This window comes from Arachis stenosperma, chromosome 3, assembly GCF_014773155.1.
Source record: "Arachis stenosperma cultivar V10309 chromosome 3, arast.V10309.gnm1.PFL2, whole genome shotgun sequence".
In the NCBI taxonomy this organism is placed as follows: Eukaryota; Viridiplantae; Streptophyta; class Magnoliopsida; order Fabales; family Fabaceae; genus Arachis; species Arachis stenosperma.
Window position 1 is genome coordinate 26,534,627 of NC_080379.1, and position 19,074 is coordinate 26,553,700.

A 19,074-nucleotide genomic window follows, 5' to 3' on the forward strand; every position below is an offset into this window, starting at 1 on the left:
TTATGACAGCAAGCTAGCTCACACTTCAATGAAAATGACATTATGCAGCAATTATTTCATGAGTTATGCATTTAATCAAACACATATACCACCATTAACTTCCATTCCAACTTATGCAACATTGGATATTTACTTTCTAATTCAAACATTTCTCTTTTATTCAAGCATATGGAAAACAAAACAAAATCCAAAGCTAAGTAATGAATGACAAGCACTATGCAGATAAGCATTCTTAACAAACAATTCCACTTGCAACCAGATAAACACTTTAGCAAAATATATAAGGGTTCCCAGATTCAAAATAATTCATAGCAGGAAGGATTAAGTTTAGATACAACCTTTGAAGTTGCGGCCATTTGATTCTTCCTTCTATTGTGTTCTCTTTGAGTTAAGATTGCACAATATCTTCAATGGTTAACTAATGTCCTGCATAATTCTCAAAGGTTGCTTGCTTCTCAAGCCTTTGTGCAATTGGTTAGTCTCAAAATGATTATGGCTTTTTGAACTTACTTTGGTGTGTGAACACCAAACTTAGTTCCTTGCCACTATTTTTCATGCATCAACTTAACCATATGTGAAACCTTGTGTCCTTGCTAAAGGTTATGGAATTAAAGCTAAAAAGTAGTTAAATAGTTGAATAATTTGTCTGATTGCTTGGAGCTAGCATTATGCAGGAAGTGAGAATGTTCTTTTAAATGAGATTTTGGTGGAACACCAAACTTAGAATCCTTCATTCTCCCTTAAATTGTTTTGGTGTGCAACACCAAACTTAGCTTCTTGCAATGCATACCAATTATTCAACATTTTTATTGAAAAAGCTATGAAAAGAAAACTACCTCAGGTTGGGTTGCCTCCCAACAAGCGCTCTTTTAATGTCACTAGCTTGACATCCTTCATTCTGTTGATCATGGAAATTGAAGAGCATAGTGCCTTAGCTTGTCTTTCTTTACCGTGAACTTCCTTCCAGTGTTCTCTTTGATAACCTCTATGAATTTCCGTGGAAGGATCTTAGTCACAATATAGTGATCAGACAGCTGTGGGGACACCTTCATGGTTTGAATGTTTAGCAGTACTTTATCCCCTAGTGAAAATTTCTTAGTAGGGATTTTCTGATCTTCTCTAATTCTATCCTCTGTCTCTCCTTGTAGGACTTCCTTGTTGTGTTTTTCTTGGCTGGTACTTTCTTTGTCCAAGATTTTCTTACTTTCCTCTATGATCTTTTTCCATTCTTCCCTTTTTGTAGCATTTTCGTTGTTATTTGGTCTGTTTTCAGTGATGTTGAAAGGGATTTCCCCCTTCTTGGTTGTTTTTGAAAAATGATGAGCCAATAGCAGTATGTGTTCTTCAAGCTTCTTATATGCATCCATATGGTTTTTGGTCTCATGGACTTGAACTTCCATGAGTTTCTTTATCATCGTTTCCAAGTCCGAGATTCTCTGAAAAAGTTGTGAATGTATGAGATGAACTGGTTGATGTGGGAAACCTTGTGAAGGAATTGCATAGGTATTGTGCGGATAAGATGTGGGTGTTGCAGAGGTGTTATGGTGATTTTGTGAGTTGTTATGAGGCTGAAAGTGCATGTTTTGTGAGTATTGGTTTTGATTGGCATTATTGGATGAGTGACGTTGGTTGTTTGTGGTCATGGATTTGCCCTGGTTAAAACCTCTTTGTTCTTGATGTTGATACTCCCCCATTCTCAGATAAGAATGGGGCCTCCATGGTGAAAATTGTGCATTCACTGGAGCAGAACGCAGGCATTCAACTTTTCTAGCTCTCAGCTCCATGTGTTGCTGGGTTTGATGGTGCATTTGTTTGCTCGGGTTCATGAATGCATTCACTCCTTCAAGATTCATCACTTCTTTTTCTGACACTGCATTCTGTGGTTTCTCAAATCCTTTGTCATTGAAATTTGCAGTTCCTTGGGCAGTTGTTGTCGCTTTGAGTAGGCCATCTGAGAAGTAGTCCACTACTTTTCTTGTTTCTGGGGTTAATCCTTCATAGAAAGCTTGAAAACCCACTTTGTCATTTGCCTTCTTGTATCTTTCCCATGCCTTGAAGAGTGGTTCTTCTTCTCCTTGTGTGAATGGATGTACCCCCTCTTTCAGCTTGATGATCTGTTGGGATGAGGAGAATTTGGCCAGAAACTTGGTAACCAAATCATCCCAACTAGTGATACTTCTTTGGGGAAAGGTTTCAAGCCATTGTGCAGCTTCACCCCTTAGTGAGAAGGGGAATAACAAGAGCTTATAGGTGTCATGATCTATACCATCGGGTTTGATAGCACCACAAGACTTCAGAAAAGTGGATATGTGCTGTTTAGGATCCTCCAATGGATTTCTGCCATAGGAACAATTGTTCTTGATTAGTGTAATGAGTGGGGGCTTCATGTCATGATGTTCTTCTTCTGTAGAGACTTCTTCTCCTATAGTATTCTTCCCTCTGACTTCTCTTCTCAACCTTCTGATAGTCTGTTTGTCTTGACCTTCAGAATTTGGAACTTCTCTGCTTTCCTGTGACATGCAAACAATCACAAGGAACAAATAGCAGCACTCTTGAAAATTGAGTACAGTTAGTTGAGATAAAATCTCAAACAGTTAGTGAGTTGATAGAGGCAAATCTTCAAACAGTTAGTGGGTTAATTAAAAATTAAAGAAACAGAAAAGAAAAAGTGCTTAATCTAGACCTCCACTTCACTTAATCATTGTCAATCTGTTTCAATCCCTGGCAACGGCGCCAAAAACATGATGTGTGGAAAACGATCCAACACAAAATTCACCGGCAAGTGTACCGGGTCGCATCAAGTAATAAAACTCACAAGAGTGAGGTCGATCCCACAGGGATTGAAGGATTTAGCAATTTTAGTTTAGTGGTTGATTTAGTCAAGCGAATCAAGTATTAGTTGAGTGATTTTGTATCCAACAGTAAGTAAATAGAAGGAAATGTAAAAGGAAAGGGATGAATTACAGAAATTAAAGAGAACTGAAAGTAAAGGTGCTGAATCTTAAAGAACAAGAAATTAAATGACTGAAACTTAAAGTGCAAGAAATGTAAATTGCGGTAACTTAGAGTGCAAGAAACATAAATTGCTCGAATGAAGAAGGGATTTGAGGACTGGGATTTCAGAATTTAAGCAAGGGAAATTAAATTGCAACAATTAACCAAGCAAGAGATGAATTGAAATTGACTAGATCTTCAAACAGCAAATGGAAATTCAATTGCAGCAGTGGTTTAGCAGAAGAACCAAAAAGAGAAAATCACATCTTAGGACTCCAGAGACTAGATAGCAGAGTCTAGATCTCAATTGCCTTCCTAGATCCAAGTTCACAAAGCAAGTAAAGAGAAATTAAAGATTGAAGCAGTAAAGGAGATTGAATTTAACTCAATTATGCAGTATGAAAATTAAAGAGATCTTAAATGGAGATTGAGACAGAAGTTCCTCAATTCTTCACACTCAAGACTCAAACAAAACCCAGTAAAGAAAACAAAAAGATCAGAGGAGGAAGAAGTGAATTCTCTCCTCCAATTCTCAAGCCAATTTTGTAGAAAACAGAAAAATGGGAAGTGAGCTCTCAAGTTGACTAAGGATGAAAATTAAAATGAAAGTAAGCTCCTTTTTCTAATCCTAACTAACACCTATTTATACACTTTCTATTGTGGATCTAAGAATTTTGAGTGGGCTTTTTGATTTGGTGAAGAAATGAATTAAGTTGGATTTTTGAGTGAAAATAAGCCCATGTTGCTCCCAGGAGGCTGCTCTGCTCTTGTGGAGAGCAGAGCAGTGAAGCTTTGCATGGAGATCCAACTAGCGTGCCAAATGTGGGAGGGGCATCAGGATGCTGCCCTGCCCTTGTGGAGAGCAGGGCAATGTTGTCATGGTGCGTGCCTTGCCTCCCTGCCCGTGCGTCCAAGCTGCGCGTCAATGTGTGCGTGCTGGCTATGCCAATTTGTGCGCCATGCACCAAGGAATGTTGCTCTGCCCTCCTTGTGGGCAGCACAAGCTTTCCTTGTTCTTGGGTGAGGTCCCAAGTTCGAAACTTGCTGGATGGCTTTTGTTGCCTCTTTTTTCTTGGTTTTCTTGGTGCCAAGGTAGCGCCTAGTTTCTTGCTTCCTCAAGGTCTTATGTTCGATCCTTGGAGGTTGAAAACAAGCTAATTTTGGCTTGTTTTCCTTCCATTTGAACGCTACTTCCTTCCCTCTTGAGCTTGGTTCGAAACCCATGGATGGCACTTGGAGAACAATTTCCTTGAATTTTTCCATAAGGAGCCCGAAATTGCTCTTGAGGAGGGCAGGGCAGAATTTTTCCTTCCCTTATTTCTTGGCCTAGAATTGTGCTCCGCCCTCAAAGAGGGCAGGGCAGTGAAGCCTTGAATGCTTGGTTCATTGTTGTGCTCCCTTGGAGGGCAGTGTGCTCTTGTGGAGAGCAGTGTGGCTTCCTCCTTCAATGTTGCGCCACACTTCTTCTTCTTTTGCCACGCTATTTTCTTCCTTTGGCCACACTTTTTAAGCCACGCTTCCTTCTTTTCTTCTTTTCTTCACCTACAAATAATCAAAACAACCAATCAAAGTATCACTAAATTCACAAGGTTTATAAATCAATTAAAAATCAATTAAATTTAGCTTAAACCTTATGATTTAGCATCAATTAAATGGAGGTTGTTTGATTCAAATAAAACATGCAATTCCACTCTAAATTGCTTACTTATGGTGCAAGAAAGTGCATAAAAACTAGTGAAACAAGTGAAATTAGCTTGAGAAATGGGTATATGATGACTTGTCATCAGGGGGCAGGGGCAAAGCAGTGAGTCCAGGGTGGAAGTAGGGGCAAAGGGATGTGAGTACAGGGTGGCAGCAAAGGGCACAGGGGAAGAGAGAAGAAGGGTGGAGGTGTGATTGGTGGTGAGGGCGGTGGCGCGCGGTGGTTGTGGGGCGCGGCAGAGAAAGACAATGCTCCAAGATTTCCTTGCTCCATTGTCTTCTTGCTTCATCACCTAACATAAACCAAAGAATTTTCCTCAAAGTTTTGCCATCTTATGCATTAATTTTCAAGGGAATGATTCACATCAACTTGCATATAATCATCTTGAATCATTTGCATAGATTATGCCAGATTTCACTTAGTTCTTGGTTCATGAATGCATGGAGGAAAAACTCACAAAATTGCTCATTTATTTCAAAGAAAGTGAATGAAACTAAGCCAAAACTAACTAAACTAACTAGTTAAAATGGCAAATATACGACCGCATCACAACACCAAACTTAAACCTTGCTTGTCCTCAAGCAAGAAAAGAATCATGCAATAGAGATTGACAATCCAAGGTTAGAAGAATAGCAAGTTAATGTTCATGACAAGCTAGTTTTCTATGCATGCTACAATCACAAAAGAAATGTAAATGATTGATGCTTCTATCTAGCTCACTTTATGAAATCTTTTTCTTATAATTCTTCCTTGAAACAAGCTTTTGATTTTCTTATTAGCTTCTCCTTTTGGGTGCTTTGCCCCATGAGTTAATAACAAAGCTACGATTCTAAATGCTTTGTTTTCAAGTATTACCACTTGATACATAAGCACCACAAGCATTTGAATTAGAGGACTTCATTAAGCTCTTTTTTTTCTTTTCTTGACTTTCTAATCATTGATGCTCAGAACCTTGAGCTTTGAGGGAGTGCTTTTGCACTTGTGCCTAGCCTTGACTTCTAAGTGTTTTGTTTTCAAGCATTTGGCCTGATACATAAACACCACAAGTACTTAACAATGGAATTGTCATTGGCACTCAGAGCCTTAAGCTTTCTCATTCTTTCCCCTCTTTTTTTTGCCTTAATTGTATTTGCTTCTTCAAGGTTTTCATGATTTTCAAAAGATTTCACAAAATGTCCTAGATGAAAACTTCAATTAAATAAAATCTAATGCAATTGAGCAACAATCAATCATACTAGTTTTCCAATACTTGTATGCACATACTAAATTCTTCTTTAATTCCTTGTTTGTTTAAGATCATGATACTTTATTGCTTTTGAATTCACAAAACTCAAGTTGGTAGTCATAATGTCACAGTAGAATGTTGCAATTTAGAAATCAAACTATGCCTATTCATACCACTCATGTATACAGAGAAGGTAATAAGACAATCATGCAATTTAAAGTGCTGGAAACAAATGAGAGGAAAAAGAACTTTACAACCTTGTAATTCATCTTCTCTATTGTTGTCATTTTCCTCCCATTCTCCCACTTCCCATACCAAACTTAGAATGATTGCTTGTCCTCAAGCAATAATTAGAACCGTGGCTGTGGGGCTAAGATAGATCATGAATGTCTTACACAATGAAATGTTAGTGATACATGTGTTGAAGCGAGCAAAATTAAGAATAACTATCAAGGCACAGAGAAATAAAGACATTATGATTGCAAAAATAAGATGGTGTGCATGATACATTGCATAAAGATATAAGTGGCCCACTAAACTTAGTGTGACACTCTCAGTTGGAATTGATGCAAGTATCCAGCAAGGATTTGAAATAAATTTTGTTGCATAGCAACACCAAACTTAGAATACAACCATATGTCAATTTATTTGAACTAAAACTAAACACAGGGAGCTGTTATATGTTAAATACAATCACCAAGTGAAGAATCTGTCATGAATAAGGATGTCTGGGTGATGTATTAACAAACACAATTAATAAAAGAAAGCATTAAAAACAAGGAAATGACTAAAACAATCAAGAAAACTAAAATTGTCTAACTAGAAAAAAAAATATAACACTACAGCGGCATTATGATTATGCAGACAAGTGGTGTTGCTGGAGGATTTGCATAAAAATTAAGTGGCACACCAAACTTAGAATCTTAGTGTGACACTTCCATGTAGAATTGATGCAATCATCCAAGGGGATTGAAAATAAATTGTTGCAGGGCAACACCAAACTTAGAATGTGATCATATGCCAATTTATTGAAATTTAAACTAAATAGACAGAAAAAAATGAACTAGACAAAGAAATAAAACGTTACCCAAGGTTGGGTTGCCTCCCAACAAGCGCTCTTTTAGTGTCATTAGCTTGACATGTTGTTCCTCACTTTCTTCCTCTTCTTCTAGTTGGTTAAGAGGAATGACTTCAAGGGGGGAGAAGTTTCAGCTGTTGTCCCCTTTCTTGGTCTCCTCTCAGCAAGCCTCCTTTTGGACATAGCTTGATTGAGCTTGCTTGCTGGTTCAGGGGAAGGATGTGTTGCAGTTGACCTTCTCTTGAATGTTGTCCTTGGTATCTTAGTCACAATCTTCTTCTTGGTGCTTTTGTTAATTGCCTTCACTTCTTGGATGTCAAGACATGGTTGCTGTGTGATTATTGGAGTTTTATCTTCATGAAGAGCCTCTTGAATTGGTGGTTCCATGAGCCCTTCCTCTATGTACTTCTCTGCTTTAATTGAATGTGAATCTCCTTGATTTTCTTCCTCTATTTCTTCTTTATGATTTTCCGTTAAGTCCTTTAGGAGGGAATCTTCATGTTCCATTATCACTTCAATTAGCCTCTGTGGACATGGAATCCTTGGCTCATGTTCCTCATCCTTCATTGCACTTTCACTTGACACAGGGACCTTTTGTTCTTCTTTTTCCACTTCTTCACCAACAAATTGGTCTTCATCCTCCTTGCTAAGTTCTAAGTGTCCATCCATCTTCTCAAAAAGGATCTCTCGTTCCTTCCAATATTGTTCTTGTCTTTCCAAGAATTCTCTAGTTCTCTCTTGAGTTTCTAGGGAACTTTGGAGGCATTGTTCTATTTGTAGCAAGAGAGGAGAAGGTTGGGGTATATTTTGTGGAATTGTGGATGTTGTGGTGAAGTATTGTTGAGGGATATGGAATGAATTGTGTGGGTAATCAAATGTATTTTTTGGTTGATGAATTGAATTGTATGGATTTTGGAAGGAATTTTGTGTTGAGGCAAACTCAGTTGGTGAAGAATTTTGATATGAAAATTTTGAAGGTGAGGTTGGATAATTAAGAGGTGATGGCTCTTGATGGATGGGATAGGAAACATTGAATTTTCCTTGGTTTTGTCCTTCCCAATCACAATTCGGATAGTTGTCCCATTCATAGGAGTATGAATCATCTTGTGTTCTTGGGAAGTATCCCATTTGGTTTGATTGCTCAAACTCCATCATTCCTTGTTCTTGATATCCCCAACCACAATTAGTATAGTAACTTGAATCATTTTGTGGTAGTGGAAAATACCCCATGTAACTTGCTTGATCATTATGTGACCTTGGGGCATATCCCATTTGGGTTGATTGCTCATGATCCATCATTTCTTGTTGATATTCTCATCCACCATGAGGATAATGATATAAGTCATTTTGTGGTCCTGGTTGGTATCCCATATGATTCTCTTGCTCATCTTGTGTCTCTGAAGCAAATCTCCATGAATTGGAGTGCTCAGAATTTATATTTTCTTGGTGATATTTCCAGCCACCATTAGAGATCGGTGGTGGTGGGTGATATCCCAGAAAGTTTGTTTGATCAAAAGATGAGATAAATTCCATTTAAGTTTTGTAAAACACAATCACCAAAGCAATTGAAATGCATGTCTCAGATGAAGATTTCTTAGTGAGGCAATAACACAAACACCTTAGTGTCAAAAAGAAAACAAAAAATTAAAAGAATTGTACAAAGCAAAAACAAAGAAAATGCTTAATCTAAACTACCATTCACTTAATCATTGTCAATCTTTTCCAATCCCCGGCAACGGCGCCAAAAACTTGATACGCGAAAATTTATATTTCACGTATAACCGGCAAGTATACCGGATTGTATCAAGTAATAAAACTCACTAAGAGTGAGGTCGATCCCACGGAGATTGGTAGATTAAGCAACTTTAGTTAAATGGTATATTTAGTCAAGCAAACATGGTTTTGAATTCATGAGATTTGATTTTTGAATGTAATTGCGGAAAGTTAAATGACAAGGAATTTAAAGAACTAGAATAAAGAAGAAAAATGAAAGTAAATAACTGAAACTTAAAGTACAAGAAACTTAAATGACATTAAAGATAAATTGCAAGGAATAGAAAGATTGCAGAATTGTAGAGAGTAGAAAGGTAAATTGCAAGGAATAGAAAACAGAATGTAAATGGCAAGAATACTAAATTGCAAGAATATAGAAGGGAATTGGGTAGTGGATATTCAAGATAACTAAAGAGCAAAAGAAATGAGAATTAATGATGGAAAGGATCATTAGGGATCAGAGATGCAAATTCTCATAAATTGATGTTGATCAATTCCTTCTCAATCATGGGTATAGATTGGTGCGCGAAATTGTGAACTATACTTTTTCACAACTCTCATAATCCCTGGTAATGGCTCCAAAAACTTGGTGCGCTCAATACCATGGCATTACACAACTTCGCACAACTAACCAGCAAGTGCACTGGGTCGTCCAAGTAATAAACCTTACGTGAGTAAGGGTCGATCCCACGGAGATTGTTAGTATTGAAGCAAGCTATGGTCATCTTGTAAATCTTAGTCAGGCAAACTCAGATATATATGGTGATGAACGAAAATAACATAAAAGATAAAGATAGTGATACTTATGTAATTCATTGGTAGGAACTTCAGATAAGCGCATGAAGATGCCTTCCCTTCCGTCTCTCTGCTTTCCTACTGTCTTCATCCAACCCTTCTTACTCCTTTCCATGGCAAGCTCGTATAGGGTCTCACTGTTGTCAGCAGCTACCTCCCATCCTCGCAGTGAAAGCTAATGCACACACTCTGTCACAGTGCTGCCAATCACCGGTGTGGTTCCCTCCCCTACCGGAATAGAATAACTCTTTTGCGTCTGTCACTAACGCCCAGTAGGTTACAGGTTTGAAGCACGTCACAGTCATTCAATCATTGAATCCTACTCAGAATACCACAGACAAGGTTAGACCTTCCGGATTCTCTTGAATGCTGCCATCAGTTCTTGCCTATACCACGAAGACTCTGATCTCACGGAATGGTTGGCTCGTTTGTCAGGCGAGCACTCGGTTGTCAGGCGATCAACCATGCATCGTGCAATCAGGAATCCAAGAGATATTCACTAAGCCTCAGATGCTTGTAGAACAAGAGTGGTTGTCAGTCACTTTGTTCATGAGTGAGAATGGTGATGGGCGTCAATCATCACCTTCATCATGTTGAAGAACAAGTGATATCTTGGATAAAGAACAAGCGGAATTTGAATGAAAGAACAATAGTAATTGCATTAATACTCGAGGTACAGCAGAGCTCCACACCTTAATCTATGGTGTGTAGAAACTCCACCGTTGAAAATACATAAGCATAAGGTCTAGGCATGGCCGAATGGCCAGCCTCCCAATGATCTAAGAACTAAAATGTCCAAAGATGATCTAGAGATCTAAAAGTGATCAAAAGATTTCTATACAATAGTAAAAGGTCCTACTTATAAGAAACTAGTAGCCTAGGGTGTACAGAAATGAGTAAATGACATAAAAATCCTCTTCCGGGCCCACTTGGTGTGTGCTTGGGCTGAGCAATGAAGAAATTTCGTGTAGAGACTCTTCTTGGAGTTAAACGCCAGCTTTGGTGCCAGTTTGGGCGTTTAACTCCCATTTGGGTGCCAGTTCCAGCGTTTAACGCTGGGATTCCTTGAGGTGACTTTGAACGCCAGTTTGGGCCATCAAATCTTGGGCAAAGTATGGACTATTATATATTGCTGGAAAGCCCAGGATGTCTACTTTCCAACGCCGTTGAGAGCGCGCCAATTGGGCTTCTGTAGCTCCAGAAAATCCACTTCGAGTGCAGGGAGGTCAGAATCCAACAGCATCTGCAGTCCTTTTGAGTCTCTGGATCAGATTTTTGCTCAGGTCCCTCAATTTCAGCCAGAAAATACCTGAAATCACAGAAAAACACACAAACTCATAGTAAAGTCCAGAAAAGTGAATTTTAATTAAAAACTAATAAAAATATACTAAAAACTAACTATATCATATCAAAAACATACTAAAAACAATGCCAAAAAGTATACAAATTATCCGCTCATCACAACACCAAACTTAAATTGTTGCTTGTCCTCAAGCAACTGAAAATCAAATAAGATAAAAAGAAGAGAATATGCAATGAATTCCAAAAACATCTGTGAAGATCAGTATTAATCAGATGAGCGGGGCTTTTAACTTTTTGCCTCCGAACAGTTTTGGCATCTCACTCTATCCTTTGAAATCCAGAATGGTTGGCTTCTTTAGGAACTTAGAATCCAGATAGTGTTAATGATTCTCTTAGTAAAGTATGATGATTCTTGAACATAGCTATTTATTGAGTCTTGGCTGTGGCCCAAAGCACTCTGTCTTCCAGTATTACCACCGGATACATACATGCCACAGACACATAATTGGGTGAACCTTTTCAGATTGTGACTCAGCTTTGCTAAAGTCCCCACTTAGAGGTGTCCAGGGTTCTTAAGCACACTCTTATTGCCTTGGATCACAACTCTTATTCCTTTCTCTTTTTTTTCCGTTTTTTTTTTTCCGTTTTTTTTTTTTTTGAAATGCTTTTTCTTGCTTCAAGAATCATTTTATTGATTTTTCAGATCCTCAGTAACATGTCTCCTTTTTCATCATTCTTTCAAGAGCCAACATTCATGAACCACAAATTCAAAAGACATATGCACTGTTTAAGCATACATTCAGAGAACAAAAATATTGCCACCACATCAAAATAATTAAACTATTATAAAATTCAAAATTCATGCAATTCTTTCTTTTATCAATTAGGCACGTTTTTATTGAAGAAAGGTGATGGATTCATAGGACATTCATAACTTTAAGGCATAGACACTAAGACACTAATGATCATAAGACACAAACATGGATAAACATAAGCATTAAAATTCGAAAAACAGAAGAACAATAACAAGGAAATCAAAGAACGGGTCCACCTTAGTGATGGCGGCTCTTTCTTGCTCTTGAAGATCCTATGGAGTGCTTGAGCTCCTCAATGTCTCTTCCTTGTCTTTGTTGCTCCTCCCTCATGATTCTTTGATCTTCTCTAATTTCATGAAGGATGATGGAGTGTTCTTGATGCTCCACCCTCAGTTGTCCCATGTTGGAACTTAGCTCTCCTAGGGAGGTGTTTAGTTGCTCCCAATAGTTTTGTGGAGGAAAATTCATCCCTTGAGGAATCTCAGGGATCTCATGATGAGTGAGATCTCTTGTGTACTCCATCCTTTTCTTGGTGATGGGCTTGTCCTCATCAATGGGAATGTCTCCCTCTATGTCAACTCCAACTGAATAACAGAGGTGACAAATGAGATGAGGAAAGGCTAACCTTGCCAAGGTGGAGGTCTTGTCCGCCACCTTATAGAGTTCTTGGGCTATAACCTCATGAACCTCTATTTCTTCTCCAATCATGATACTATGGATCATGATGGCCCGGTCTATGGTAACTTCGGACCGGTTGCTAGTGGGGATGATTGAGCGTTGTATGAACTCTAACCATCCTCTAGCCACGGGCTTGAGGTCATGCCTTCTCAATTGGACCGGCTTTCCTCTTGAATCTTGCTTCCATTGTGCGCCCTCTTCACATATGACTGTGAGGACTTGGTCCAACCTTTGATCAAAGTTGACCCTTCTAGTGTAAGGATGCTCATCTCCTTGCATCATAGGCAAGTTGAACGCCACCCTCACACTCTCCGGACTAAAATCCAAGTATTTCCCCCGAACCATAGTGAGATAGTTCTTTGGATTCGGGTTCACACTTTGGTCATGGTTCTTTGTGATCCATGCATTGGCATAGAACTCTTGAACCATCAAGATTCCGACTTGTTGAATGGGGTTGGTAAGAACTTCCCAACCTCTTTTTCGGATCTCATGGCGGATCTCCGGATATTCACCCTTTTTGAGTGAAAAGGGGACCTCGGAGATCACCTTCTTCAAGACCACAACTTCATAGAAGTGGTCTTGATGCACCCTTGAGAGGAATCTATCCATCTCCCATGACTCGGAGGTGGAAGCTTTTGCCTTCCCTTTCCTCTTTCTAGAGGTTTCTCCGGCCTTGGATGCCATAAATGGTTATGGAAAAACGAAAAAGCAATGCTTTTACCACACCAAACTTAAAATGTTTGCTCGTCCTCGAGCAAAAGAAGAAAGAAGAGAGTAGAAGAAGAAGAAATGAAGAAGAGGGAGATGGTGGTGTATTCGGCCAAAGAGGGGGAAGAAAGGGTGTTTAGGTTGTGTGAAAATGAAGAGTTGAAGAAGGGTATTTATAGGAGAGAAGGGGGTGAATGGTGCGGCCATTATGGGTGGGTTTGGGAGGGAAAGTGGTTTGAATTTGAAGGGTGAGGTTGGTGGGGTTTTATGAAGGATGGATGTGAGTGGTGAAGAGAAAGATGGGATTTGATAGGTGAGGGGTTTTTTGGGGAAGAGGTGTTGAGGTGATTGGTGAATGGGGGAAGAAGAGAGAGAGTGATGGTAGGGTCCTGTGGGGTCCACAGATCCTGTAGTGTCAAGGAAAAGTCATCCCTGCACCAAATGTTGCTCAAAATCACGTTTTGAGCCATTTCTGGCGTTAAACGCTGGGCTGGTGCCCATTCCTGGCGTTTAACGCCAGGTTCTTGCCCTTTACTGGCGTTTAACGCCAGTCTGGTGCCCTTTTCTGGCGTTAAACGCCCAGAATGGTGCCAGACTGGGCGTTAAACGCCCAACAGCTAGCATTACTGGCGTTTGAACGCCAGTTTCTTCTCCTCCAGGGTGTGCTGTTTTTCTTCCTGTTTTTCATTCTGTTTTTGCTTTTTTCATTGTTTTTGTGACTTCTTATGATCATCAACCTACAAAAAAGATAAAATAACAAAAGAAAATAATTAATTATAAAACATTGGGTTGCCTCCCAACAAGCGCTTCTTTAATGTCATTAGCTTGACAGAGGGCTCTCATGGAGCCTCAGAAATGCTCAGAACCGTGTTGAAACCTCCCAACACCAAACTTAGAGTTTGAATGTGGGGTTTCAACACCAAACTTAGAGTTTGGTTGTAGCCTCCCAACACCAAACTTAGAGTTTGACTGTGGGGGCTCTGTTTGGCTCTGTTTTGAGAGGAGCTCTTCATGCTTCCTCTCCATGATGACAGAGGGATATCCTTGGGCCTTAAACACCAAGGATTTTTCATTCACTTGAATGATTAACTCTCCTCTGTTAACATCAATCACAGCCTTTGCTGTGGCTAGGAAGGGTCTGCCAAGGATGATGGATTCATCCATGCACTCCCCAGTCTCTAGGACTATGAAATCAGTAGGAATGTACTGGTCTTCAACTTTAACCAGAACACCCTCTACAAGTCCATGGGCTTGTTTTCTTGAGTTGTCTGCCATCTCTAATGAGATTCTTGCAGCTTGCACCTCTAAGATCCCTAATTTCTCCATTACAGAGAGGGGCATGAGGTTCACACTTGACCCTAAGTCACACAAGGCCTTCTTGAAGGTCATGGTGCCTATGGTACAAGGTATAGAAAACTTCCAAGGATCCTGCCTCTTTTGAGGCAGTTTCTGCCTAGACAAGTCATCCAGTTCTTTGGTGAGCAAGGGAGGTTCATCCTTCCAAGTCTCATTTCCAAATAACTTGTCATTTAGTTTCATGATTGCTCCAAGGTATTTAGCAGCTTGCTCTTCAGTAACATACTCATCCTCTTCAGAGGAAGAATACTCATCAGAGCTCATGAATGGCAGAAGTAAGTCCAATGGAATCTCTATGGTCTCATTTTGAGCCTCAGATTCCCAAGGTTCCTCATTGAGGAACTCAGAGGAGAGTGGTGCACGCCCACTGGGGTCTTTCTCAGTGGCGTCTTCTTCCTCTCTTTCCTCTCCATATTCGGCCATGTTGATGGCCTTGCACTCTCCTTTTGGATTTTCTTCTGTATTACTTGGGAGAGTACTAGGAGGGAGTTCAGTAACTTTCTGCTCAGCTGACCCACTTGTCCTTCCAAATTTCTGATGGAGGACCTTGTTTCATTCATGAAACTTTGAGTGGTCTTTATTAGATCAGAGACCATTGTTGCTAAGTCAGAAGTATTCTGCTTAGAACTCTCTGTCTGTTGCTGAGAAGATGATGGAAAAGGCTTGCCATTGCTAAACCTGTTTCTTCCACCATTATTGTTATTGAAACCTTGTTGAGGTCTCTCTTGATTCTTCCATGAGAGATTTGGGTGATTTCTCCATGAAGAATTGTAGGTATTTCCATAGGGTTCTCCTAGGTAATTCACCTCTTCCATGGAAGGGTTCTCAGGATCATAAGCTTCTTCCTCAGATGAAGCATCCTTAGTACTGTTTGGTGCATTTTGCATTCCAGATAGACTTTGAGAAATCAAATTGACTTGTTGAGTCAATATCTTGTTCTGAGCCAATATGGCATTCAGAGTGTCAATCTCAAGAACTCCTTTCTTCTGACTAGTCCCATTGTTCACAGGATTCCTTTCAGAAGTGTACATGAATTGGTTATTTGCAACCATTTCAATCAATTCTTGAGCTTCTGCAGGCGTCTTCTTCAGATGAAGAGATCCTCCAGCAGAGCTATCCAAGGACATCTTAGATAGTTCAGAGAGACCATCATAGAAAATACCTATGATGCTCCATTCAGAAAGCATGTCTGAAGGACATCTTCTGATTAATTGTTTGTATCTTTCCCAAGCTTCATAGAGGGATTCTCCATCCTTCTGTCTGAAGGTTTGGACTTCCACTCTAAGCTTACTCCATCTTTGTGGTGGAAAAAACTTTGCCAAGAAGGCATTGACTAGCTTTTCCCAAGAGTCCAGGCTTTCTTTAGGTTGAGAATCCAACCATATTCTAGCTCTGTCTCTTACAGCAAAAGGGAATAGCATCAGTCTATAGACCTCAGGGTTAACCCCATTAGTCTTGACTGTGTCACAGATTTGCAAGAATTCAGCTAAAAACTGATGAGGATCTTCCATTGGAAGTCCATGGAACTTGCAATTCTGTTGCATTAGAGAAACTAATTGAGGCTTAAGCTCAAAGTTGTTTGCTCCAATGGCAGGGATAGAGATGCTTCTCCCATAGAAGTTGGGAGTAGGTGCAGTAAAGTCACCCAGCACCTTCCTTGCATTGTTGGCATTGTTGTTGTTTTCGGCTGCCATGGGTTCTTCTTCTTTGAAGAATTCGGTCAGGTCCTCTAAAGAGAGTTGTGCTTTGGCTTCTCTTAGCTTTCTCTTCAAGGTCCTTTCGGGTTCAGGATCAGCTTCAACAAGAATGCCTTTGTCTCTGCTCCTGCTCATATGAAAGAGAAGAGAAAAAGAAAATGTGGAATCCTCTATGTCACAATATAGAGATTCCTTGAAATGTCAGAGGAAAAGAGAAATAGAAAGAAGAAGGGGAAGAAGAATTCGAACTTTAATTAGATAAGGTTCGAATTGTGCATTTAGAAGGAGTGGTACTCCATAAATAGAAGGATGTGAGAAGGAGGGAAGAGGATTTTCGAAAATTCAATTAAAAGATTTTGAAAACATTTTGAAAATTTGATTGATAATTTTCGAAAATTGAAAGTGGAAGAGAAATCAAGTGATTTTTGAAAAAGATTTTGAAATTAGAAACTAAAAAGATTTGATTGAAAACTAATTTGAAAAAGATATGATAAAAAAAAATATGATTGAAAGGTTATTGTCTTACAAAGATGTGATTGAGAAGATATGATTTGAAAACCATTTTAAAAGATATGTTTTGAAATTATACTTTTTCACAACTCTCATAATCCCTGGTAATGGCTCCAAAAACTTGGTGCGCTCAATACCATGGCATTACACAACTTCGCACAACTAACCAGCAAGTGCACTGGGTCGTCCAAGTAATAAACCTTACGTGAGTAAGGGTCGATCCCACGGAGATTGTTAGTATTGAAGCAAGCTATGGTCATCTTGTAAATCTTAGTCAGGCAAACTCAGATATATATGGTGATGAACGAAAATAACATAAAAGATAAAGATAGTGATACTTATGTAATTCATTGGTAGGAACTTCAGATAAGCGCATGAAGATGCCTTCCCTTCCGTCTCTCTGCTTTCCTACTGTCTTCATCCAACCCTTCTTACTCCTTTCCATGGCAAGCTCGTATAGGGTCTCACTGTTGTCAGCAGCTACCTCCCATCCTCGCAGTGAAAGCTAATGCACACACTCTGTCACAGTGCTGCCAATCACCGGTGTGGTTCCCTCCCCTACCGGAATAGAATAACTCTTTTGCGTCTGTCACTAACGCCCAGTAGGTTACAGGTTTGAAGCACGTCACAGTCATTCAATCATTGAATCCTACTCAGAATACCACAGACAAGGTTAGACCTTCCGGATTCTCTTGAATGCTGCCATCAGTTCTTGCCTATACCACGAAGACTCTGATCTCACGGAATGGTTGGCTCGTTTGTCAGGCGAGCACTCGGTTGTCAGGCGATCAACCATGCATCGTGCAATCAGGAATCCAAGAGATATTCACTAAGCCTCAGATGCTTGTAGAACAAGAGTGGTTGTCAGTCACTTTGTTCATGAGTGAGAATGGTGATGGGCGTCAATCATCACCTTCATCATGTTGAAGAACAAGTGATATCTTGGATAAAGAACAAGCGGAATTTGAATGAAAGAACAATAGTAATTGCATTAATACTCGAGGTACAGCAGAGCTCCACACCTTAATCTATGGTGTGTAGAAACTCCACCGTTGAAAATACATAAGCATAAGGTCTAGGCATGGCCGAATGGCCAGCCTCCCAATGATCTAAGAACTAAAATGTCCAAAGATGATCTAGAGATCTAAAAGTGATCAAAAGATTTCTATACAATAGTAAAAGGTCCTACTTATAAGAAACTAGTAGCCTAGGGTGTACAGAAATGAGTAAATGACATAAAAATCCTCTTCCGGGCCCACTTGGTGTGTGCTTGGGCTGAGCAATAAAGAAATTTCGTGTAGAGACTCTTCTTGGAGTTAAACGCCAGCTTTGGTGCCAGTTTGGGCGTTTAACTCCCATTTGGGTGCCAGTTCCAGCGTTTAACGCTGGGATTCCTTGAGGTGACTTTGAACGCCGGTTTGGGCCATCAAATCTTAGGCAAAGTATGGACTATTATATATTGCTGGAAAGCCCAGGATGTCTACTTTCCAACGCCGTTGAGAGCGCGCCAATTGGGCTTCTGTAGCTCCAGAAAATCCACTTCGAGTGCAGGGAGGTCAGAATCCAACAGCATCTGCAGTCCTTTTGAGTCTCTGGATCAGATTTTTGCTCAGGTCCCTCAATTTCAGCCAGAAAATATCTGAAATCACAGAAAAACACACAAACTCATAGTAAAGTCCAGAAAAGTGAATTTTAATTAAAAACTAATAAAAATATACTAAAAACTAACTATATCATATCAAAAACATACTAAAAACAATGCCAAAAAGTATACAAATTATCCGCTCATCATAGATCCATGGCAAATTGTGGGTAATTGAGTCCCAATCTCTTGGTAACTCAATTTCTCTCAACACAACCAATTTCCACTCTCGTGATCTAATTGTTCATGAGAAGAGATGAAGTTCAATTTCTAATCCAAGCCACACAACTTCCAGAATCTCAACCAAGGAAGGTTACCTCTCACATACCAACGAAAGTGTATTGATCAAGGAAATCATGAAAGGATGAACTCTAAATTGAATTATGTAGCTCCTTTCTCAAGTTCACCACATAATTCATATAGATTCAATCTCTCTCTCGATGGTGATTGAATCTGTAAAGAACAAGAGTTTTCTCTTAGATGAACCACTTGAATTGAGAAGGAAAAGAAAAGTTATCAACCCATTCAAATGAGCAGAGCTCCTCCCCCCTAATGAAAATGGAATTTAGTGAATCATAGCTCTAAATTCAACAACAAGTGCAAAAGTAAACATTCAAATTGAGTAGAGAAGAGTAATGAAGAATGAAGAAGAAGTTCTTGAAAACTGAAATTCAAAATTGCTTCCGAAAGTAACTTTTACAAAATCTATCTAAAAGTTTCAAAAAAAAATAAAAAAACTAAAAAGTGTAAAAAAAATAAAAATCTAAGTGTGAAAAGTTCAGAAGCCCCCTTCAAGTAC

General features: G+C 39.4%; 1 protein-coding gene and 1 non-coding gene across 2 annotated transcripts; one reads left to right on the forward strand and one right to left on the reverse strand.

Annotated features, from left to right (window-relative positions):
- Positions 1 to 905: 905 nt before the first annotated feature.
- On the reverse strand, positions 906 to 7,668 carry LOC130965749 (uncharacterized). Its single transcript, XM_057890510.1, has 3 exons — positions 7,513 to 7,668; positions 2,019 to 2,510; positions 906 to 1,436 (listed from the first exon to the last, which is right to left on the reverse strand). The coding sequence occupies exons 1-3, from the start codon at positions 7,666 to 7,668 to the stop codon at positions 906 to 908; spliced, it is 1,179 nt and encodes a 392-aa protein (XP_057746493.1).
- Positions 7,669 to 15,607: 7,939 nt separating this feature from the next.
- On the forward strand, positions 15,608 to 15,715 carry LOC130971802 (small nucleolar RNA R71). The gene has a single exon (XR_009083011.1). It is a non-coding gene; the product is annotated as a small nucleolar RNA R71 (small nucleolar RNA).
- The last annotated feature ends 3,359 nt before the right edge of the window (positions 15,716 to 19,074 follow it).